This window comes from Amyelois transitella, chromosome 15 (genome assembly GCF_032362555.1).
Source record: "Amyelois transitella isolate CPQ chromosome 15, ilAmyTran1.1, whole genome shotgun sequence".
Taxonomy (NCBI): Eukaryota; Metazoa; Arthropoda; class Insecta; order Lepidoptera; family Pyralidae; genus Amyelois; species Amyelois transitella.
This window is the reverse complement of record NC_083518.1, coordinates 6,297,797-6,322,541: the sequence shown is the minus strand read 5'-3', so window position 1 is coordinate 6,322,541 and position 24,745 is coordinate 6,297,797. Positions and strand designations below refer to the sequence as shown.

At 34.6% G+C, this 24,745-nt stretch overlaps 1 protein-coding gene across 1 annotated transcript; it reads right to left on the bottom strand.

Annotated features, from left to right (window-relative positions):
* Positions 1-17,803: 17,803 nt before the first annotated feature.
* On the bottom strand, positions 17,804-20,342 carry LOC106138061 (brachyurin). The gene is made up of 5 exons (XM_013339078.2): positions 20,088-20,342; positions 19,480-19,747; positions 18,883-18,981; positions 18,392-18,585; positions 17,804-18,070 (listed from the first exon to the last, which is right to left on the bottom strand). Exons 1-5 carry the CDS (start codon positions 20,298-20,300, stop codon positions 17,969-17,971), a joined length of 876 nt encoding a protein of 291 aa, XP_013194532.2. The 5' UTR covers positions 20,301-20,342; the 3' UTR covers positions 17,804-17,968.
* Between the last annotated feature and the right edge of the window lie 4,403 nt (positions 20,343-24,745).

Sequence of the window (24,745 nt, the reverse complement as noted above, 5' to 3'; positions counted from 1 at the left end):
TCTATTTTTACTTAATATTAAATTATCCCGCGCTTCTTTCTGAGAAGTTTGTATCCTGTATCTTAATTCTAAGGGATAGCTATCTACATTATACAATGGGTCTACGTAATCCTTTGTGAGGTTTGACGGTAAAACACATCTCTTACCGAATACGAGCTCAAACGGTGTAAACTTAGTCTCACTGTGAACGGAAGTGTTGTGTGAAAAACACCAAAATGGTAACCATGTACTCCAAATCTCAGGATGTTTTTCACATTGGATACGTAGATAATTACCTAAACCCTTGTGAGTGTTTTCCAAGCTACCCAGTGTCTGATGATGATAGGCTGTTGACTGCAACTGGTCTATATTCATAAGTTTACAAACCTCTTTGAATATTGATGATAAAAACTCTGTTCCTCTATCTGTGGCTATCACCTTGGGAATGCCATACCTCAATATAAAATTATTTACGAACTTTTGAGCTATTTCAACACTACTTTTTGTTACCATAGGATACGCTTCAACATATTTTGTTAATTCACACTGAATCGTGATTATATATGAATAATTGTTTTCATCCCTATCTATAGGTCCTACAGTATCAAGGAAAATTTTTTCGAACGCTGAATTAGCAGTTGTCGTCACTACCATGGGCTCTTTTATATAATGTGAAGAATGCTTCATTCTCTGACACTTATCACAACGTTTTACGAATTCCTTTACGTCATTTTCAAGCCCTGGCCAATAGTAATATTTTTTAATATTTGTGAACATCCTTCTAACGCCTGCATGGCCACTTGTAGGCAAAAGGTGGAAATCATTTAAAATAATTCGTTTTTCATCTTTATCTTCTATCCTTTTTATATCATTTAAAACACACAAACGTGGTCCGGACCAATTCTTTATGTCTTTTATAGCGCTTACTAATTTCTCAATAAATAAACAATAATTCTTCTTCTTAATAAAACATACTTCACTTATGTCATTACTTTTACATAAAACACACAGTTCTCTCGCAAATTCGCCTGACGAAATTTGTGATTGAGAATCTGGATTAATAAAAATACATTTTTTCTCTTCAACATATAATAATGTGTTCGTTTTACTACTCTTATATCTCATTCTTCTTAAAAATTGCATGTCTGTAACACTCGCAAATCTTAACTCTATAGATCTCTTGGGTTTAATATGTGTTTCTATGACTCTCGGGTGATCAGTCCAATCGTCAGTAGGTACCATATTATTCCCAGTATCTTTATTTTTCTCATTCTCACGTCTTTTCTGTGCCCGTGTCATAACATTCACCATTTGTTCATTCATCTCCTTCAATTCATCCGATGATATACATAAGCGAGACAATGCATCTGCAGCTGCATTATCAGCTCCTCTTATATACTCTATCACAAAATCATACTCTTCCAAAGCCATTCTGAACTTCATCAATCTACTAGACGGATCCTTCATATTAAACAGATAGACAAGCGGTTTATGATCTGTTTGTATAATAAATTTCCGACCGTATAAGTATGGGCGAAAATGTTTTACGGCCCAAACTATTGCTAATAACTCTTTTTCAATAGTTGGATAGTTCTTTTCCGCTTTGTTAAGACTCCTACTTGCATAGGCTACTGGCCTGCCATCGTTGTTATTTAAAACTGCACCTATAGCATATCCCGATGCGTCTGTCTGAATTATAAATGTATTTTCCTGAGATAAATTGGGATATTGTAATACAGGGTGAGAAATTATTGCATTTTTAAGAGTTTCAAATGATTTTTGACAAGCATCATCCCACACAAATGTTACATTTTTCCTGCATAATTGATTTAATGGATGAGCCTTTTCAGCAAAATTTGGAACAAATCGCCGATAATAGTTAACAAATGCTACAAATCTTTTTGCCTCATCTGTTGTTTTTGGAACATGATAATTTTGAACTATTTTAATTTTTTCTGGGTCTGGTAAAACACCAGCTGCCGAAACTACATGACCTAAATATAAAATATCTTTTTTCAAAAATTCACATTTATTTGGATTCAATTTAAGGTTCACTTCTCGGAGTCGCTGAAAAATGTCCTGTAAGTTTTTATTGTGACTTTCTAAATCTCGTCCCATACATATTAAATCATCTTGATACACCATACATTTTTCATACGTAAGACCTGCCATAGCTATATTCATCATCCTGGAAAATGAGCTAGGACTAGTTTTTAGACCCATAGGCATCCTAGTCATTTGAAACTGACCTGAACAGAACGCAGTATATTTTCGGCTACTTTTTTCTAAGCTTACATTGTAATATCCTTGGTGAAGATCTAAATGTGTATAATATACACAACCCGATAACGAATCTAATATTTCATGAATATTTGGAAGGGGAAACTTATCTTCCTTAATAACATTATTAATTTTCCTATAATCTACTACCAACCTCCACTTTTTCTCACCTGTGGAATCTAATTTTTTAGGAACCAATAATATTGGACTAGACCACTCACTTTGACAGGGTTCTATAATACCTTCACTAAGCATTTTATCTATTTGTTTTTTAATTTCATCTTTTTGTGAATGTGGTAATCTGTACGGTTTCACGAAAATCGGTTCAGTATTTTGTTTAAGGTGTATGCTATGTTCATAAATATTAGTTGTTGATAATTTATCAGAAGGTAAATAAAATATGTCTGCATATTTCACACATATATTTTCAATAGACTTTTGCTCTTCCATATTAAGATAATCCAACTTTAATTCCATTAATAACCTTCGGGCCCGATCAGCATTTTTATTACATTTTCCAAAAGCACAACTTTGATAATCACTAGCTTTGTGAACTATAGGTTTTATTTCACTTAATGTCAAGTTCTTTTCTGTGGTATTTAAAATTTGTATAGGGATTTTACCGTTCTCAGGTTTTACTAATGCACTAGCTATATAAATGCCATCACAAATTTCAGAAGAACATACAACACTTTCTTCCGTCAACTCTGTATCAATATAATGTATAGTCTCACATCTGGAAGGAATATTAAACGAACACTGATTAGTTGTTAAGGGCATGACTATCTGTTTATTTTCGTTTGAATATAATTGTAGCGATTTATTTTTAAAATCCAGTGTCGCTCTATATTTATTCAAAAAGTCTTGTCCAATTATTCCATTCGCCCTACAAGGTAAAGAATCGAATACATAAAATTTCTGAGTAACACTGTTCTTCATAGATGGTATGAATAACTGTAAACAAACGTATCCAATTGCTCTAACTCTACCACCTATGCCGTCTATCTCTATGTGCTCTTTTTGGAGTGGAATATTTTGCTCTCTGACATGTTTATACTTTATAGCCGATATAGAAGCGCCGGTGTCGACTAACCAAGAATATGCGCAGTTGTTAGACAAATGTAATGTTACATGACAAGTATTGTTACTAGCCAATATTTGATGTTTAGTCACGAAAAAACTGAATATTAGAATTCGTATCAACCTTTCCTTCTACGTCATCACGTGAAATCATATGAACTTGATGATTATAGTTGTTTGTCCTACCTCGATAGTTTCGTCCAAAATTTCGGCGAGGAGTCGAACCTCTATAACTATTATCACGACCACCTCTATTGCGCCACACTCTCGCACCTTGGTTTCCTCCTCGTTGACCGCTAGACCCCTGTTGCATATGATTATACTGGGTGTACTTACCTCGATATACTCTCGGACCTCTATTGTAGTTACCACGGCCTCTAAAATTACGATTACCATTATTACGATAATTCCTCATTGTCATAATATTGTTGGAAGTCGATGGTGATGCGACATCCTCCTCTACCGCTGCTTGAACTGCATCCTTTAAGGATGTAAATTTCTGTGCTAAAATAATAGTGGAAATCCTACGATTTCGCAATCCTTCAGCAAACTGTCGAATAGCTTGATTTTCGTTTATACTTTTTAAAGCTTTATACTTTTCCGAATCTCCTTGTGATTGCGAAATTGTAAGATTGACAAACATCTCTGAAAGTTCTTTTCCATAATCTACAATCGACATCTCATTCTGTTTTAACGATAATAATTGTTTCTGTATCGCTGTTGCTGATTTTTTAGCTAACAAGCACGATCTCATCGCAAGTACTAAATCGGCAATAGTGTCATATTTATCATTTAAAAGTAATTTTGCACTTTCTGACAACCTACTCCTCAATACAAAAGTTATTAATTTTTTCTGTGATTCACTATCTAGTGTTTCTGCATAATACTCAATAGTGTCAATGAGGTGTTTTGTGTTATTTTCATCATCATTCATAACAGGTAATAAACCCAAAGCAACTTTATGGTTAAATTTCTCCATTGTAACTATCTTTCTATCAATTTTACACAAACTTTCTATTTCTTTAAATAAATCTTCAAATAAAGTACAATGTTTACACAATAATTCGTAATCCTCACTTGTTAAATCATTCAACTTCTCATTTATCTCCTCTAATACCTGCTCATATTTTAATTTTATCTGTTCAGCTTCTCTTAATTTCTTTTCAATAGTTTCTCCTATTCGTTTAGAAGGTCCTATTTTTATTAAATAAGTACGTATACATAATAATTCCTTATATATATCATGAATCAATTGAGCCATAACAATCAAATATAAGAGCTTACCCTTAACTAGTGTTTACTTATCGTCCATCCATACACGGAGCCTCATCGCGTTACCCTCTACACTGCACTTTATTTTGTTAGATATTTATTATAAGTAATGTTCTTTCTCTTCTTTTATGATTGAATTCATTTCTTAAAAGGTCCTTATTTATTTATTTTTTATTTATTTTTATCACTTCACTTTCACTTTTTATGCCGACACTTGTATTGTATTGCACTATTTCCGCATTTTGCGTCTTAGACCTGCTCGACCTTATCTGCCTCACGTCGTCCACGCCATGACCTCATCAGGAATGACTCTCTCTTATTTGTTTGCCTTATCTCCTCTCTAATCCACTTTCTGTGGCATCTTTTGTAAAAATGGTATATGACCATGCACACTCCGACAAATAGTATAACAAAAATTACACTGAGCATAATATTTGTTAAGCCCATATGTCGCTCTATCGTGGCTTGATTTAAAGCTCCACCACCAGCTGCATTTTGCGCCAAAATTATTTCCTCTTTAGTTTGAGATGCGCCCATTATGACGATTTTTAATATCCACTTCACACGTCGACAGATAGAGAACAAAATTTGCACTGCCCATTCTGTACTTAGTAGCCTTGCACTGTAGCACCGAGACGAAATCCGAAACTACACGTGCCAAACCGACACCAAATATGGCAGGGTCGCCATGTAAAGGTGGTGTGTTAGGAGACTAATTGATAGACCGAATGATGAGTTAATACTGAATTATATTTCATACAAATCACTTATAAATAGGTTACATTGTCTTACCTCTACAATGCTTTAAGCACCTGAAAGGTTTGTTGTTAAACATTATTTACACGGTATGTTAGTAGGTTCCTATGAATATAAGGTATATAGCGCAGACTTAAGACTTGAAGCTATAATAACAGTTTCAAAATTCACAGTATATTTTTAGGAAGCGTGTTTCTGATGATTTTCTGTTGGCATTTCAAGAAACATATTGCTGATTATTAACTAGCTGTTGTTTTAATGTATTTTTTTTTTATATTTTATAATTGAACCTCAGTGATATAACTGAGATGTGCTTTGATGCCAGAAGATAGAACGATACTAACATTTCTTACTAAAAATATTTTAAGATTTCCACAGCAAAATCATACGGACGAAAGGCTACTTTATATTTTCATGCTTCCTTCGTCCGAGTTTTCAAATAAAATAAACAATAAAGAGCTCTTCCCCTGTCTTAGTAAATCCCATTTAATTCTCATTCCTTTGTTTAGAGTGGAGTACCGTTTTTTGACAATACTACGTACCTAAATCACAATGTTTTGTCGGCCTACGCGACGTTGCTATAAAAGGATAACACGAAATGTGATTACTCAAGCACTGTGGTGCTGTGAAAAATATCTAGAATGCAGAAAAATATCTAATTTGTTTCCAAAAAGATGAGAATATAACCCCTCTATTAGATAATAGGCGTAAAAAACTTTAAACTAGTGCACATCAAATAAAACTTGATTGCAGAATTTGCAGGCAAATACAAAGCATAGCAAAATAGCAAAAAATAACAACATATATATGTTGCTTTACGTCTAAATATGTGAATATAAGGTAATATTTCATTTTGTGATTTCAAAAAATACAAAAATAACAAACACTGAAACTAAAATCGCCTTTACAAAACAAGTTGATTTGCTTAGCGAAATCACACTTGGCGCGATTCCACTGAATATGGCAGAGATAAACGATATAACTGTTTTTATTCATTTTAATTTGTGATTTTGGCGTTTGCATGTCATGGCGCTAGTGAGTTACTGCTGGACGCTGCACCGCGAGTTTTACCTGCTCTAACAAAACTGAACAAAAAGATTTAGCCCAAGAGCTATGTCGTTTGCATGGAAAATAATTTTGTCGTAAAATTATTATAATATCGAAAATTCTGCTAGAATAGGGAAGGAAATAACGTCATACATCAGAGGCCGAGGCTAGCGATGCAGTAGGTCGTTTAATTAAAGATCTAAGTATATTTTAACTAAAAGAATAATAGGAATAACGTTAATTGTTTAGATTAGTAAAAAGGACGTTAGTACGTTAATATTGAAATATTTTAGAAAATTATCCAAAACTCTATTTTTATCATTTAACATGTAGCTGAACGATTTCGGCCTTTCAGTCTTTTTGGAACTGTGGGCCAAGTCTATTCCGAAAGGGATAGAGACGTGATTATATTTTTTTTTTTGTTTTTTCAGTAATGGGTACATTTGAATAAGTTTTATTCACTAGCTCCTAGCCTACGTCAAGCGAGGCCGATAAATGTTCACACTCGGACGTTGTAAACACACCATGACATGTTTGGAATAGACCAAGCTACACGAATCCGCCCACGTGTTGTTCCCTGAAAAAAGACCGCCGAAAAACCTATTTGCAAACTTGAAATGGTCTGTAGAATATTTAAAATTGTATACTAGGTGGGAACAGAATTTTTTTGCTTCATGTAATGAATGTTACCAGGTTTTTGGTTGATGTTAATACCATGTCATCAGGAAACAAAATACTCACAATAGCAAAATTTGAACTGTACTCGTTATTTAATTTACTATTGTTATAAGTATAATTTCTCTGTATCAGTGCAGTGTGATTTCCGGCACTGAAATAAAACAGGATAGGGCCACTCCATGTCTTTCCCGTGGATATCGTAAAAGGCGATTAAGGTATAGGCTTATAAACTTGGGATTCTTCTTTTAGGCATTTACGCCGTAAACAATATTTGCCAGAATTTAAAAATTTCGCAGCAAGTGTCGATAAACTGTTAAACGAAAGCGTCATTGGACAAACTGTAGAGATGCCCGAATAAAAAGTGCGACGCTGCCCAAGCACTGGTTCGAATCCTACTTCGGACATTATAAATTCAAAAGGTTGAAAGAATGTGTGGGAGGATATGTGTTTGACACTTCTTCGTCCTGGCTTTAGTCCCTTTTGCATCGTCGCCACTCTGGAGAGAAGCCCAGGGTATGCCTTTGGCTATGGACCCTGGAATGGGTGAGTCATGTTTTTACACGAAACCACTCCTATCTGACCTCCGCAACCTTTGCAGGTAAACCTAACCTGTATCGGATCGATCATTGTTTCACATCCAGTCGCCTGATTGTGCAGACTTAATCACGTTGTTTTCCTTCACCGTATAAGCATCGGTTAGTATACAAACTAATGTACATGTACATGTGTTTGTTACTTGAAGTATTTTAATGAAGCTTAATACACGGGTAGAATACGAGTATAACCTGTAATATCATATAAGGTACTTTTTATCCTAAATTTATACGGCAGCGAAGCCTCCACGCACGAGCCACAACTAGTATAGTATGTATAAGAAAATATCTCCCAGAAATAACCGAGTTTCGCACTCGAATCCGTAATATTTCAGAAGCAAGTGTCGGTAAACTGTTTCCGTGGAAGCGACACTTATCAGACGAGTGCTCGGACCTGACCCATATAAAACACGGCTATCTGCGGATTTGTTGGCCAAGTTAAGAATTTAGTGGAAACTTCTGACTCCGGCGACCTTTTTTAAGCGGTCTTATTCTGGAATTGTTCTATTTTCAAACGATTTTATTTGCTTTGGTTTCCTTCTAAAAAAAATTAGAAATTTTCATATCTTCCTTTCGTTATAAATCAATCTTTAGTTTTACTGGCAAAATTGTAAAAGCACATAAATAAAAAATGTTGTTTAATAATTAATATTCTCTATTAACGTATTCAACTTGATTTCAAATGGTAGATTAGGGCTCCCTTAAAAAGTTTCCACATCTTAAATTGCTATATCCAATATCGTAATACGTTAAAGTGTCAAAGCTGGTAAGTACCACTTTTAATATAATTCCAACATACAATGTATGTTTGACGGAGTTTGTGCGGCAGCTACTTCAATTATTTCGTAATCTAAATCTCCAGAGAAGATATGGCGAAGTTTAACTAAAAGTTAAGATTTAAATTGGGCTGCGGCAACTCTGCGGGGGAAAACTTATTATAAAGGGTTGTAAATCAAAGTAATACGTTCCTAGTCAATTAACTCGACGGTTTGTGGCGAAATTATGGAATCCTAAAATTGATATTTAGCTTGTTATACAATATATGGAAAGATCTTCAGCTTTACTTAGATAAATTCCCGTGGCCTAGATAATCATTATTCATAACACATATACACTTTGCTGAACACAAGAAGCAATAAAGATTACAATACAAATTACATAAGTTGCCTTCTCAATACAAAGATTTTCTACCAGTCAACCATTGGGTCAAACAGAAAACTTCCCTTGTTCACGGAGATTAAGCGGGACAAAGTTATTAGGTACTTACCCATTTCTTATCGTAGCCAAAGACTGACACCGAGCAATCGATACGCCAACGCCACGTGAACGTTCCTTTATAAGGCAGCACATACTCGTAAAATTAAAAAAACCAAATAACAAGGTCTGCGAAATCCGTAAAAATGTTGGCAATGTCCTTTGGTGAGCAAATCCGGATTAATCGGTTCTCTGCTCTAATTGAAACTTCGCGAGTGTCGGTTCAAATCGAAAAAATCTACCCTGATATTCCACTCATTCTGACTATACAATATGGAGGGTATAAAATGAATTTACATACATTCATATAATGACATCTTTATCCCTTACGGGGTTGACAAAATAAACAGTCTCACAAAGACTGAAAGGCCTCGTTAAGCTTTATGGTTTAGTGATAGAATTGAGATTAAAATAGTAACAGATTGCTAGCTCATCGCCTAAAAGAAGAATCCCAACATAATTAGCATATCCCTTTGTCGCATCCATGGAAAAGAGATAAAGAAGTCCTATTTATTCTAACTAAAGTAACCACACGGCATACATTTAAATAAATTTCAATACCGCAACATTTTTATGAAATTTATTAATAAGTAAAATAAATCTTTACTACATTTATCTGATATAGCCAGTAAAAGGCGGATACGGCGTCTACTAAACATTACTTGCTAATAACTAAAGTACTAAAATATTGTAATACAATTTAATTACCTATAATTTGTTTTTAATATCTTCATTACACAGAAATTTACACAGATACAAGAAATAGAATATTGTTTTAAAAGAATTAATCAATTGTAATGGCGGACTTATCCCATGAAGGGATGTTTTCCAGTCAGCCTGCAAACAATAAAGGAACTGTGGCATTAGTTATAAAGTACCTTATGGGTAAAACAAAAGTGCCACTGTGCAGATTCATATCCGCTTTAGGCAAGTTTATTAGCCTATCCCTGAGTCGCCTTTTACTACATCCATGGGAAAGAGGGGAGTGGTCCAATTGTAATTTGCCGGAAACCACACGGTACTAACAAGGAGTATTATTGTGTTTATTGAAGAAGTGAAGTAAAAGAATCATGTCACGTGTATATTTCGAACCTCTTTGATGTAAAACGTAATGGTCTTAGATGTATACTAATTAACTTGTCATATAGTTAACGAGCTTCATATTAATTGCTACGAGTATTATATATGTCAAGACTAAAGCAACGCGCGTGATGTACCTATTAGGTAACCGTAATAATAGTTTGATATTTATTGTAGTAATCTATACCTTAACTCTTCTGTTACTGATTGACAGACAATGAACACCCCAAACCGCTAGTGGAAATTCCTTACTTAAATTAGCTTACGTTTAATAATTTACTTTACTCATACAAAATTTCATCACAATAATTAGTTGTTTAGTTGAGATTGCGTACGTATCATGCAGGTATTTAAACTTTCGCATTGAAATTTTAAGAAGTATGGATAAAGGTAATGTAAGTATAAAGTTAATTAAAATTCTTCATACATTTAAAGCTTTTATTGTATACCTTGGCTTATAATACACCATAATGATTTAAGGGATTAAAAAAACTATAGTTCGAAAATGTAATGTAAAAATATGGGATTGAAGCTTTTAGATTTTTCTGTAGTTTTTAACGAAACAAAGTTGTCATCTGTCTCTTTAAATGAATAAGTTGTCCCGGAGAGGCTCATTGCTCATTTAAAGTTTGAAATAGACTTCGGACTTCATTTCAGTAATAATAATATAATAACTTAGGTATACCTCAATCAGAATCTACATTTGTGACATCTGTTAAAATAAATAAAATATACACCACACATCTTTATCTCTAACAGGGCAGCCAGAAGTGAAAGGTTAAGCCTTTCACTTAAATGTGGTAAGAAGTTTATATCTGTCACAAAATTTTGATCAATGTTAACTAACATAACTTACAGCTTCATATAATGATACCTAGATATATTCAGACATGACTAAAGACCAAAAACACACTACATACATACATTCAGAAGGCTAGTGTCGACTGTCGAGTGAATCTTGGCAAATTACTGCACAGTGTCCGGGGTAGGCAGAGAAAACATCTTTTCACATTTTTCACTCTTTTCGGTTTAGAAGTGTACAACAAGAAAGTAGCCCCTAGAAAGATATGAGTGGATCATATAAATAGTTCCCAATTAGCTATGGAGCTACTTTCTTTTTGGGCTTGTGAACACGGCTTAAAGTATTCTCAACCTGACCTTTTGCCACAACAACTCCGATTTGATCAAAGTACGTTAGTCTTGGGCTTACCCTTTGACAACCCTTTCACACTTTTCATATATCTTTAGTCAACCTGCATTTATTTATTCCCACCCAAAACTGAGAGTATATTTTAACATATACATAGACAAAGAAAGAGACAACATGTTTAATTTTTTTAAATTATACCTCGTTCCAGAAGTGTCTGGCTAATTAGTGTTGGCACAAATCTCAGAGTCCAAACTTTTAATGACGCCGGAACTTTACACGATTCTTAAGTTCCTCCACTCATGTACAAATTTCCTTGCCCTCATTAAGAAGTTGATGTTCAATATTCTGAAATGTAGCCATTATTGATAATATGCAAGTTGTGTTCGTTAAAAATTACGTGCTCCATATTATAACGACGTGTCCTTAGAAGTATTTCTTTTTGACATTGTAATGTTGGTATCTTCAAAGGGTGTAGGCAGAATTGTTCCATTTGTTTTTGTTATATAAAAATATGAAGAAAATTGGAAGTCTCTTGGAATATAATATATATTTGTATACTTATAAATCAGAATTAAGGTCACGTTATATTTGTTTTTCTAATCGTAAGTGAAGTTAATTTCTTTAGTCTAAGTACAAACGTTTGATTAGGAATTAAGACACTATAAATTATATCGTTATTTTACTAAAATATAGATACTTATTTGATTTGTTTTGCTGTAAAGACAATGTGTGTTATTATGATTATTGTACTATGTTTATACAAATACACCGTTAATAAACTTGTAAAACAACAATATTATCTCAACAACTGATTGAAAACTCGCCTCAAAGTTAACCCAATGCGGCGGATGATACACAAATTGATCACTAGTTCTGTTGCGGGAATAGAAAACGTCAAGCGACTGAAAGGCTATTAATTATGAGAAAGGAAATTGAAACCCCAGTGGAAATGGAAAAGTAATAAAATGCTGCAGTGATTGCGAGACGAGTGCAGAGTTGGTGGCCGTTGCGAAGAGTTTAGTCGGGATCAGTGTTGCTAACTTTATGCTTATGGCGCGAAATCTAGCATTGTTTTGAGCAAAGCGTCTAGCGTTCATTTTTTCAGTAATCTAACGCTTTTCCTTGTTATTAATTTCAATTAATCAAAAATTAATAACAATCAATATTATTATGGAATTTTGGAGGTTTTTAGTTAGAAAACCTCCTTATATATCCGACACAAGTCGGTTAAAAAGAAGACGATTTTGGTGTTATTACTATAAAAGCGCAAATCTCGAGTTTCTTGAAAATGTAGCGCGTTTTTAGCGCTTTATTTTTCGGAAATAGTTGACAATACTAGTTGGGATCGTGTACCGCTCAACATTTCATTTTGAGTTAGGATGAGTTGTTGAATAAATTATTATTGCATTGAAGTTTTTCTTTCTACTTTTCCAATTGGTCAAGTACTTACGTACATACATACATACATACATATAATCACGTCTATATCCCTTGCGGGGTAGACAGAGCCAACAGTCCTGAGCGGACTGATAGGCCACGTTCAGCTATTTGGCTTTAAGATAGAATTGAGATTCGAATAGTGACAAGTTGCTAGCCTATCGCCTAAAAAAAGAATCTCAAGTTTGTAAGCCTATCCCTTAGTCGCCTTTTACGACATCCATGGGAAAGAGATGGAGTGGTCCTATTCTTTTTTGTATTGGTGCCGGGAACCACACGGCACAGTACTTACGTTGTATTTAGAAATTTATAAACTGATGTAGTTTTGTATATCTTTTGATCGCTATTTAAGCTCCCGGGCCTCTGTGATGATGTAGCTTATAAACTACTAATACGAATCAATAGTCTGATGCCTGATCATAGCAAAATTATTTTTATTTATACTATTTGATACCTTACTATGAGTTTAAAAAAAATCGATTAAGCAAGTACTTACTAATATAACATATTTATTTCTAAATATTTATATCTTAAAACAGATAAAAATTAAACAAAATTTGGTTTGTATTAGGTAATGTTAAAAAAAAACTTTTAATAAATAGATTTTTTATGAATGTGGTAGCTGTCCAGATAAAGAAATGGTATGGTAACTAACTTTTGTGAAAAATTTGGTGCATGATTTATGTATTTGCAAAAAATATTTTTTGCTGCATTTCATATGAAAAATATTGTCGCATTTATTCTTTTCGAAAGCTTGTTTTTCGTGCAGAAATATTACAATAAAATACAAAAAGGTTCATATGGTTTTCCATATATTAGAAATGTATATTCCAACGTTGAATGCACTGTGCCGTGTAATGCGTATGAGATAGTAGACTTCATCTCCTTACTTTTCAATTATCTATTATCAGATTATACACCAAAAGCCATATAAAAGCCGTGTGGTTCCCGGCACCAATACAAAAAGAATAGAACTACTCCATCTCTTTCCCATGGATATCGTAAAAGGCGACTAAGGGATAGGTTTGCAAACTTGGGATTCTATTTTAGGCGATGGGCTAGCAACCTGTCACTATTTGAATCTCAATTCTATCATTAAGCCAAATAGCTGAACGTGGCCATTCAGTCTTTTCAAGACTGTTGGCTCTGTCTACCCCGCAAGGGATATAGACGTGACCATATGTATGTATGTAGCCATATATATTGCAGCACTTTACAAATTATATGTTAATGTAGTACTTTTTAAATATTTGAATCATCATGAAATTAATTAACTAAAATCAACCGCAATAATATGAATGCAAATTATCTGCGCCAAACAATTTCATCCAATAATTAACTGATATTGTTACGAGTTAACATCATTCTCACTGCTTTTGAAAACAAAACAGTTTTGCTTTACTATTTAACTATTAAGTTCCATTTATCTCATTCTGGGATGTTAAGTTTCCTAGAAAATTGTGTTTGGATTGTCGTGTGAATGGGATGTTGTAAAGGGAAAGCCAAAACGAACGTACTTTGATAAAATCGAATAGGTACTCTAAACACTGAAGAATGTGGATGAAGCAATAAAATAAGTAGAAAAAAAAAGAAAAAAAAAAGGTATTCAGGGCACTTTATTGACGTGCTGTGTGGTTTTTGACACTTAAGAATAGGACAACTCCATGTCATTCCGATATTATGACATCAAAAAGACGACTAAAGGAATAGGCACATTCATCTAGTGCAGCTGTTACCATACATAAGGTAAATCTAAAATAGGATAGATTCTGCATATATTGCGATTGCGACGATTTAATGGGAGTTGTTCCATGTATAAACCCACTTATCCAATCCAGAATCATGGCCAAAAAAGCGACCCGCACCTTTCTCCTAAGATAAGGATGAAACCGCTAAAACCAAGGAAACGAATCGATCTAGAGTTTATTACATTCAACTTAAATCTCTCTACATTGACAGATATACATACATACATACATAAACTCACGCCTCTTTCCCGGAGGGGTAGGCAGATATTTTACATGCTTTCTTATCTTATCAAATACAAAGTTCCTTAAATAAAATGTAGTGCGGCGTGAGATAGTAAGGACACACTTGTGATGGAACACAAACTCTTGGATTATCGCCAGTGGCCTGACGTGGATTTGTTACAAGAGTAGAAAATTCAGTGTTCTCCTTAAGTCTTTTGTCCGACATGAGATCTATGGAGTTGAATTGTTTAATTTTATTTTTTATTTAAAATGAAATAATTAGAAAATATGAACGGAAAATGTGTTCGAAAGATGATATTAACGGAACAAAACTGCAGCTTATTTATTATTAAAAAGTATTTAATTTGTTGATAGGTCAATCATGGTGATCAACCGCTTCATGTACTTAAAAGAAGTGTAATAAATAAACAGCCCGGAACAAATACGGTGTGCGTTGACACCGTGTGGTTTTTTGGAGTTCGATTGCATAGCCATTCGGCTTTCCGTGGCTGGGCGTGTTGACATGGTCAAAGAGATGTGCCGTGTGGTTACCGGCACATCGCTTTAGACACATTCATCAAGTGCAACATATACTGTCACCCAATATGGGGCTAGTTTCCCCACAAATGTTGCAGAGGTCAGACGGAAGTGTAACTTACCCAGTCCAGGGCCATGGTCAAAAGACGCACCCCGGGGTTCTCACCAAAGAAGTGAAGATGTCACCGGGATTAAGACAAGAGGAGTGATCATTTGTATTTTTATTCAATTTAGTACCTAAATTTACCTAAATCTATATATATAAAACTTCCGTTACTGAGTGACTGACTGACAGACAACGCACAGTCGAAACTACTGGTCGTAGACAGCTGAAATTTGGAATGTAGGTTCCTTGGGATAAGTAGGGGAGCACTAAGAAAGGATTTTTGGAAATTCAACCCCCAAGGGGGGGAAAAGGGGTAAAAACGTTTCTAATAAAAATCTTATTCCTTGGGTTTATAAACTTGAAACTTGGCATGAACACGTACATAGGCAAGTAAATATGTTTGACATTATAAGTTTTTTCAAACTACCCTCCAATCGTGATTTAGGGGGTGCGATTGGGTGACTGATTTATTAACGCACAGCCGAAACCGCTCGGTATAGGAGTCTGAGATTTTGAACAGAGGTTCCTTTAGTAACATAAGTGAGCACTAAGAAGGGATTTTTGAAATGTCAACCCCCAAGGGGGGGAAACGGGATAAACTGAGCCGGGGCTGCGGGAAAGTTCTAACGAGATACCGTGGCCCCGGAACGCAAAGGGCAACTGAAGGAACGAGGTGGGTTTTAGTCAGTAAAAGTCTGACACTCCCTTCCGTTCCACCCAGAGCGGGAGAGGTCATTTGATGATTTCCCATCCTTAAAAAAAAGACTTTGTATGACAACTTTCAGTCGTCTCTTTAACATACATAATAACATACATAATTATGTACATACATGCATAACATTAATAACATCACGCCTTTAAATCCCTATTTTGTGTTAACACTACCCATACAAACAGCTACGAAATTTGTCCGCATCCATTTTCACCTAAATTCTTAACGTTAATGAGATTTACTTTTTATTATCAGGTCAACCTAATAGCCTCACATGTACGTATAACTTCGTAAGAATTTTCTTTCAACTCCTAACTACTATACTTCAACTGTCTGTACTGTCGAGATCATTAAAAAACGCTATATATAACCGAATTACACGTGGGCGAAGCCGCGGGCGGAAAGCTAGTTAAAAATAAAATCGTTGCACTTCTATCGTCTCTCATTCCCACAATCGAAACAAGTACGACAGGGATACGACCACCTTACATCGGGAAACTGTCTGATTACGCGGTCTAAGGAATCTTTTATCCTCTACGTTTTTGTAGCGATTTGCACATAAAAAATGTATTCTATTTTAGACGCCGTTTTCTTTCAATCTCTATGATCAAGTTACTTTAGGGTTAACTGGCCTCAGATATGCTATATAACGAATACTGTTGTCTATTTATAAAAATGAAGAACAGAGTACTTATATAAAGAAACCTTATCTATACTAATATTATAAAGCTGAAGAGTTTGTTTGTTTGAACGTGCTTATCTGAAGAACTACTGGTTCGAATTGAAAAATTCTTTTTGCGTTGAATAGACCATTTATCGCGAAATGATATAAGCTATAAGTATAACACGCTGCAACTATAAGGAGCAAAGAAATAATTGAATATTTGAAAAAAACGGGGAGAATTATTCATTCTTGAGGGCTTTAATGATGCCCAAAATAACTATTCCACGCGGACAAAGTCGCGGGCACAGCTAGTAAGATATAAAAGAGGACAAAAAGTGATCGATCACAGACTGACACAGGCCAAACCTATCATATGAATAGATATGAAATTTAGGCATGTTGATTCTTTAAGTCTAGAGGTGAATAAGAGAGAATTTGCCGTTCCCGCGGGAACAGAAATAAACGGATTATTTCATTATAACACAGGCACAGGCGTGAGCCTACTATTTATTAATATTTAATACCAATAAGGGACGGTAAATACTTAAATAGTTTTTTAAGAATTTTGAAAGTACGGACAGAAAACATGTACCTACAACCGAAATAAGACCCCTCCACTTTATTCATAAACACATTTGAGACAATTAAAAAATAAACCATTAAAACAAGCTCAAAGGCACTTTTCTGCTCGAAGGGAGAGCAAAGGAAATCATTTCAGTAGTAAAAGCGGTAAAAAGTCTTTATAATAGCAAAGAGTCATTATACGCCCCTTGAGTTCCTACCACACGCAAAACCAGCTCGCAGAAGGATGTAGGTAGGTCTTACTGTTAAGGCTTGAAATGCATTAAAAAAGAGGTTAATTCCCGTTTCTTTGGTTGTGTGGTTAATGTGAATCCCAAGATTTTGCGCTTTCTTTTAATAATTTCTTTTCCTTCCGAATTGATTTCTAAGAAATACCTATATGGATTTATAAATAAATCGAAATTAAGTTTGTTAGTACCACCTAAGCAAGATGGGTACTTTTTGAGCCAGTCAAAGTACTTTGTACACTACTTATTATTACTATTTTACAATGACTCAGCAATTTTAAGGAGATTGTACAACTTGTGTAGTCCACGTTTGCCTTTTGAAATCATCAAATTATAGTAAGATAGTTGTTGTAGGTATTCTCTTCTTACTTCAGGGCACAATATTTAAGAAAACAAAACTTAAATTATTAACTTGTTTTTATTAAATTCACTATACCTTTCGATGTTCGTTTCAGTTGCACTTTGGCGGGAAAGAACCTGGAGTTCGCCAAAGCTCCAGGTGGGTTAACTTTTCAGAAATGGCTTCAAAAAGTTTAAACTACAACTTTAATACTTATTTTGAAATTATTGAGCTTGGACCCAAGACACGTATGATGTGACACGGGCGAAAGCCGCGGGGAAGCCAAGCGAGCATCCAGCGGCAGCTCCATAGGAAGTCACACCGATCTGAAAATAAAAGAAAAATCACTTGAAAATATCCATACGACAGAAATGAGATGCAGTACAACTTCAGCTAGGATTGTGTTACACCTGACGATTTTGTTCAACACCGTGAAATGTATCTGTATAAAAAAATATGTTAATCCGATTAGCCCACAATAATAGTACGTGTATGTATAGGTACCTACCTAGTTATCAATATACGAGTATCATAATAATCAATCATGAAAGCATTTTGCTAATAACAAGATCAATCGGTGGCTTTATCACATTTGATTTAGATCCTTAGAATATTAGAGACTTTCCAGACAGAGAAATTATACTCACCAAAACTCTTCTGCCGCCACTAAGAGCAGCTAGGGGACCGCCAGAATCACCAGAGCATGTACTGATGCCTCCAACACCACTGGTGCAGACATTGGAAGAGTGTACGAAAGGTCCGAACACTGCGGCACAGGCGGCGTTTGTTATCACGGTCAGATCGACAGAGCTGAGGCGCTGGGTCACACCGATGCTACCTCCTGCAATACACATTTAAATTTGTTTCTGGACAATGCAATAAAATGGTGATCTTTTTTATGGAGCACTAGCTTTTCACTATGGTTTCTTTTATTTTTAATAAAAAATAATGGTTCGAATAGGATTAAGGTCTTAGAACTATAGACGACTTTATTAAGCGAGTTATCATAAACTCATTACATTTAAATTTCTTCCACGGCCTTTCAAACTGGCATGTCTAATAATAATGACTTAATTGTTTAAAAGAATGTAAGTATAAAGCTTTTTTTTAATTGTTGTTGATAATAGCTGTGACTTACCGTCAGATGTAATTCCGAATCCTGATGCAAGTGCAACTTCGTCGACGAAAAGATTGCTAACCTCGGCACCGCTGGGCAAAGCAATTGGTTGGATCACATCTGAAATATTAATTCTTGTTTTCACATATTCAAATATTATATACTCCAATTTTTTTGCCATCTCTCTCCCAAGAGGTTCCAGTTGCACGTTCTTCGGAGCCTGGGTTCCGCCTAAGATGGATATTTATATAATTTATTTAATTGATTTGCTACACACAATTTACAATGTGCTTTCCTATCCTTATCCACTGCTACCGCGTCTTCAATCTGATATATGTTTTTAATCACTATTAAAAGTCTATCACTTTTACAAATTTATTAAGTTCTCTAAATTGGATCTACGAGACTTTTTTTTAGGCATTTTTATGTGTTCTGCCTTTTTGTCAATATTTTTTTCAGAATTTTGGTATTTCAAATGTGGCCTTAGAAGGGTTTGCAAATACTTTAGTTTGTTTGTAAGGACAGCACACTTAGATCAGCATCACAATCTACAGTTACACCAACACTGCAACCAATAATTTTATAAAAACCAGGTTTTATAATATTGAAAATATTTACTGTTAAAGGTAACGCTGCTAATCCGAAGCACAGCAATATCATTGGCAGCGGTATCAGGATTCCACTGGGGATGAACAGCTATATCGTTGGTCACGATACGGACGCCACCAGAGAACAGAGTGTTGGATCCAAGAACTGCAGTGAAACTCTGAGCGGTGATAGTGCCATCGCTATAGCAATGGGCTGCAGTGACAACACGGTTACTACTGATAAGCGAACCACCACATACTGACGTTAAGATCCAGAGGATTTGAATTACTAATCCGACCTGTAAAGTAAATCGTTTTGTAGCATGTTGTATCAGTTTATGACAGAGTGCACTCTGAATAAATATATATGGATCCAACACAACGGTAAAGTCCATATTTGTTCAATAATCGCGTAAGATAAAAGTATTTCTTCTTTGTTGCTTAGTAAAAGATTTTGTTAAGGAAGTGACTTTCATGACTATTAGTCCCTCTCAACTAAATTTTTGATGTGTTGGACCGAAACTTAAGCGGATCGACTTACAATTGCTCAATTAAATTTGGTCTCATTATTCATATTTCTGCGCAAATCCTACTCTTATTTATAATTAAAACAATTACGTAAACTAAATAACATCTTACCTGATACGGAACAGAGGAGATGTCGGTAATTGAACCTCCGATAATTCTCTGATCTAAAGTGGCGGTGTCTTCTTCTAGCTTCTTGATCCTAGCTGCTTCCCGAATTCCTACCCTGCTGTGGTAGTTGAAAACACTGAGTTCTTCAATAGAACTGACTTCAGCATAGCTAGCCGCAGCTAAGGCGAGGACCAAACCAACTACCAACAACTTCATAATTGTCAAAAATCTTACACGTCAGTATGGAAATTGGTTTTAACTCGATCATTATATACTAACTAATACGTATCTAATCTAGGTTATCTACGTATTACAATGAATGTTCATTGATTGATTCAAAGTTAATCTTAAGTCCGATTAAAAGATTTCTAATTACTTTTATCCGTGATGTCTGCAATCAATTTTGATTTCAAAATATAACATGAGAATTTAATGACACGTCAAAAGTAATCTAAATGTAAAGTTCAAGTTTCATTCCATGTTTGTTATTGGTAATTGTTTAGGGTTTTCTTCATGCCTCTTTATTCATAGTTTAAACTAATTTAGGTATACACATAAAAAATACCTTATAACTTACATTAGAAATTTCCAGAACCCACGACTAATTTACTATTTCGGTGAAAATTTTATGAACGTATATAACGTTGGTCAAAAAATGGTAAACCAAACAGTTAAGCTGTGAAAGCGTAACCGACAATGTTGTTGGATGGTGTTAATTGTTTCCGTTAGTATCAATTTTAACATGATCCTAAAATTGGCCTCCATCTGAATATCAGACTATCGGGTAATTATAAATCTAAATAAAGTTTGCATTCAACGGAAACATGACAGTGGGCAAATCACTTCATCGTTAGTGTGCAAGATCTGTATCAATTAGAATAGAATATTGAGGCACCATTAAATATTTATTCTACTCGTACTAATAAAAACTAAAGTTATTTTCAATGTGTTTTTAAGAAGGTACGTTTATATTTTATATTCGAAATTCCTTTAAATACTGAACAAAATTGTTAAAATTTGCCAGATTTTGTCATAAGAAAACCATTTTACGAGTATGTAACACAATACGTGTTAAAGTAGTCGTAAAATTTGTCATGATATATACAGGATTAAATTGTTATACGTAAAAGTATACATTATAAAGCTAACAAAACCAATTCTTGAAACGATTATACGATTAAAATAGGAGTAAATAACATTTGTATAATAAAACTTATTTCATGAACAGAAAAAGAATCGAGCTGCATTGTACTACTATCTACAGATGTCTCCATCCTTAAACGTCACGACATAGCATTAGTAAGTAAAATATCAACCACAACATAAGTCCAAACAGAAGGTCTGGTTTTTTTCTCATCTTTGTGTTCCCAGTTGCAACCAGTTACTGTAAATAATAAATGATTATTAATGATGAGGAATGATTGCCCAAAACATTATCACTTTTATTATGACACGATATTTTTTATAGAAAAACACGTTGGTTTATGTTTCAATCTTTTCTATCAAGGTCTTTAAGTCTTCATGCACATAATGATAATATTTATATTTACAAAGTTTTCTGCTATTATCATACTAACTTACACTGTCATACCAACATAACAATTCCTTACCTTCTGGTCTCTTCACTGTGTGCTATTCCAAAGAGCCGAGAAAAATAGAACTAAGCGTAGTCACACTTACTAGTTGCATTTTCATGAAGCAAACAGCGGATGCCGGGGCACGCCTGTCGTAGTTTATATGCACTTTTGCTTGCCACGTAAATTCGTCTACAGGGACAATTCCATTCGGCCCGTCTTTGTTATGCTCTGTTTTATTGCCGTTCTTAAAATTTACTGCAAGCACGAATGTTTTGGATTGTTATTCAGGGGTTTCGATTATGCTCGTTGATTTCGATTTTTGGGGATCTGGGCGGCGGCTTTGCTTTCTAAGTGACAGGTATTGTCAAGTGCTCCAAGCAACAATTCCTTTTTTAGTTCCCTGAATATAAATTTATAATTAACTTACCTCAAGAAGCATTAATTAAAAAAAAATTCCATTGTTTGTTCTTCGTTTATCTTTTGCAAGCTTCCACGATCTGCCACCGTAGCATGGCAAGCGCGACGCCGCTTTATCGCGCGAATAACTATCGCTATCACGTGTGACATCATAATAAAAAGCGAAACAGCGATAGTTTTGCCGCGATGCTACGGGGGCTGGTAACGAATTGTATGCTAGCTGCTTCAGCAGTCATGCAGATTCCAAAAGTCAATCAAAGGAATGATTGAGACGTGTTATGTGAGTGTGTATGTATGCAATCAATTTCATCATAAAGCCATATAGCTGAACGCGGGCTTTCAGTCTTTTCAAGACTGTTGGCTTTGGCTACCCCACAAGGAACGTGATCATTTTTACCTATATCTATGTATGTAAATGACAATTGTTTCACATTGTTGTGTTTGGCATGCGAGCGGACTTTGTCACCGCGGCGAGACACTGTCGTAAGGTTTCGGGTAGGGGTGTCAGTCAGCTAACACATTTCTGTAATTTTGCTAACACATTTCTTTAATTTTTTTAATTCATCATCATTCCAGAATGTCCTCGTTATGACCCTGAGAAGCCCTGGACCACGTTTTATGACCACAAATACAATATACAATCTTTCAATTTATTGATTAACTTGTATTTTAATTTTCTTTTCCGGATAAGTAGGTTTTTCTACAACATAGGTATTAATAGAATTGTATCTTTATTTCACCACAACTAAGCCAGGTAATAGAAAAATATCATTATTACCTACGCCTACCATTATCAGAGCGCAAGACGTGGTCACGCAACTTCCATTTTGCTTTATCTGTAGTCATCTCAACGTTCTTGCACACATCTCAAACATCTTTATTGGCCTAACTAGCTGCGCCCCGGGGTTTCGCTCCTGTAGGAATTTCGGTATAAAAATTATAATGTAATTTCAGGTTAGGTTCTACCCGTGTACCAAATTTCATCAATCCGTCCAGTAGATTTTGAGTGAAAGAGTAACAAACATACACACATCCAAACTTTCGCATTTTTAATATTAGTAGTAGAAACGAAAAGTTAAATTGTTATTTTCGTGTTTTAAATATCTTATATTATGACAAATTCTCTGTTTTTAGTTAAGAGATAATGCAAACGGGAGACCATTAGAAAGTGGTTTAATTACTATAATTATATACTACGAGTTTATGTTAATTACATAAATGTTATATTACTTATTTATGTTTTAGTGGAAAGATGTAGGCTGTGCATAAAATCTCATATCATCAATATCATGCATAAAATGACATCTCTTTCCCAGAGGGCTCCCTCTGGATGTCATTTTATGCATGATTGTGTGTACATATATATATACATTTTATACGACGAACATATTTAAAAACAAAGTTTGTGCAATCTACTTCATTTACTATGCCTGTACCTACTATGCATTTACGATATCTATGAGAAATTTTATTCTTAAGTGCCGGAAACCACAAGGCATTTATATTTCAATCGAAAATTTTCTTTGTCTGTCGTCTAACCCTATGATCACAACACGCCATTCGATCGAACGGATCAGCAAGGATTATGGTCTTTTATCCATTGTTTATATGTAAAGAAACCCTTAACTAATGATGCTAACGAAAGCTATGTACCTGCTTATTGGAATCAAAACAAACAAAATGAGTATTGTGTCAAATTTATGATATTTCGGTTTAAAAGGCAACATTCAGCGACATTCAGAAATCATACAAAAAATGCCACCGGAGTTATGTAAGTGTTCCTTAAACTTTTTGCAGTAAGTATGTCAGGTGTGTCACTTAACTTTCTGTTTTATATTTATTTTTGTTAATTTCAAAGCTTCTTAACTAACAGAAGAACTATCCCTGATTCCAGACGATGAACAAAACTTAAAAAGGAAAATTTCAACCGCATAGTATTTTTGTATAACGATATTCGATAACCACTTATCACAACCATTAATTATAAAATTAATACAAAACAATCTCAGTACATAAAGATAACGTGGATACAAAAGCGATATGCCTGCACTGATTAACAAACGGTTTCGCGAAAATCTCTTTAAAAAAGATCTCTCGCTGTCTATTATATTCGAATTTGTAAGGCATTAGCTCCCTTTCCTACAACATAAAAATGTAATTACAAGAACTCCGAAGCACTTAAATATAGATTTACCCTTTGAGCGTTCGATGGGTCGGGAGGTGAGATCCATCATATCTCGATTGCATCCCCTCTCAATTATTCCCTTCTCAGAATTGATAACTTTATCCATTTTTCACCAACATTCGTAGGATTGCTACAAACGATGCTCGTTACGTGAATCATCGTATTTTTATTTTCGATGTGATATTGTTTCATTATTTATAGCGGCCTGAAATAAATATTGTAATTTTTGGAATAGACTTAGGCTCGATTCCCGAATCGAACTGAGAACCTCTTTGCTATGTCGATTGATAACAATTCCTCTTAATTTTAGTGAAGTATTTTAATTACAAATTAATATTCTAAATAAGAAAAATACACAGATTAATCTACCTAACTCACAATGAGTAGGTGTTCTTCTAGACGTGATCGGAGATGGAACCCCGGACCTTAAATTTTGACGAAAAAATCATGCTTACTTTGGCACAGAGGCAATCAGATATTTA

Coding starts and splice junctions, on each gene's coding strand:
- LOC106138061 (XM_013339078.2), bottom strand. CDS start 20,300: ATGAAGTTGTTGGTAGTTGGTTTGGTCCTCGCCTTAGCTGCGGCTAGC. Junction 18,982..19,479: donor TAGCAGCGTTACCTTTAACA/GTAAATATTTTC, acceptor TTAATATTTCAG/ATGTGATCCAACCAATTGCT. Junction 18,586..18,882: donor ATTCGGAATTACATCTGACG/GTAAGTCACAGC, acceptor TGTGTATTGCAG/GAGGTAGCATCGGTGTGACC.